General features: G+C 62.5%; 1 protein-coding gene across 1 annotated transcript in view; it reads left to right on the plus strand.

The window, feature by feature from the left end:
* EVPL (envoplakin) overlaps nucleotides 1-1247 on the plus strand; it is a 16972-nt gene that overhangs the window by 9452 nt on the left and 6273 nt on the right. Inside the window, exons 9-10 of the mRNA XM_014531744.1 lie at nucleotides 1-39; nucleotides 984-1162. Coding sequence (XP_014387230.1) covers nucleotides 1-39; nucleotides 984-1162 — 218 coding nt within the window. The remainder of the gene's footprint in view (nucleotides 40-983; nucleotides 1163-1247) is intronic.

Raw genomic sequence — 1247 nt, forward strand, 5'->3', positions numbered from 1 at the left:
CCGCTGGAGGACCTGGAGGGCCGCATGCGAAGCCACCAGGTGGGTGAGCGCGGGCAGCGGAGTAAGAGGTGGCCCTGCCCGGGGGCTGCAGGAACTAAGTCCGGCAAGTGCGGGGGCAGCCAGGGGACCGAAGCTGAGGAAGGGAATGCCCAGCCCAGGGGTCACACAGACTAGGTCCTGCCTGGCTCCTCACTGACCAGCTCTGTGACCCTGGGCCATTCGCTTAACCTCTCTGGGCCTTGGTTCCTCACCCTGAAGGCACAGAATATGCAGCTCATCTGGTTGTTCGGAGGATGAAGTGGAGTAAGGCCCGGGGAAGGTTCTAGAGGGCCGGGCTCGAAGTCAAGGCCCTGGATGTGTCCTGGGAGGGCCCCAGGGCAGCAAGAAAGCCCGGAGCATCTTGGGGTGTTATCTCCTGGGAGGCGGGGAGTGGGGTGGAGGGGCCTCCCCGGAGAGGGCAGAGTGTATGAACAAGAGAATTACTCCGGCCCTCGCTGGTTTGGATAGAGCGTCGGCCTGCAGACTGAGGGGTCCCAGGTTCAATTCCGGTCAAGGGCACATGCCCAGGTTGCGGGCTCAGTCCCCAGGAGGGGGCGTGCAGGAGGCAGCCAATCAATGATTCTCTCTCATCATTGATGTTTCTATCTACCTCTCCCTTCCTCTCTGAAAATCAATAAAAATATAAAAATTAAAAAAGGAACTGCTTGGAAGTGCTCACAGGGAAGGCCCTGTCCTCGAACCTGGTGGGGGAGGAGGAGCCCAGGCGGGAGGGGGAGCAATGTGGGTTTGGCCTTTCACGTACTAGTACATTGTCTGGGTCTGTTTTTTTAATTTGGACCCGTGCTGCTCGCATGGCTGTGTGACCTGGGACTTGACTGCACAGTGAACAGTGTGGGGGGCGGGGAGGTGGCACCTGCTGGGCCGGCAGGAGGGCGGGAAACCCACCTGCCCAGAGCACAGACCCCCGGCCCCGCCCACCCCAGGGCACCGCCCAGCAGCTGCTGAGCCTGGGAGCAGAGGAGGAGGCGGCGCAGCGGGAGTGTGAGGCCTTCCTGTCCGCGCGGCCCATGGGTCCTGCTGCCCTGCACCTGCCCGTGGCCCTCAACAACGTCAAGAACAAGTACAGCGACGTGCAGGCGCTCTGCAACCTCTATGGGGAGAAGTGAGTGCTCTGGGGCGAGGGGCAAGGGGCAAGGAGTGGACAGACAGCTGGGCGGGCGGCAGGGGTGTGGCCTGCGGGGTGCCTG

This window comes from Myotis brandtii, unplaced genomic scaffold, assembly GCF_000412655.1.
Source record: "Myotis brandtii unplaced genomic scaffold, ASM41265v1 scaffold825, whole genome shotgun sequence".
Classification (NCBI taxonomy): domain Eukaryota; kingdom Metazoa; phylum Chordata; class Mammalia; order Chiroptera; family Vespertilionidae; genus Myotis; species Myotis brandtii.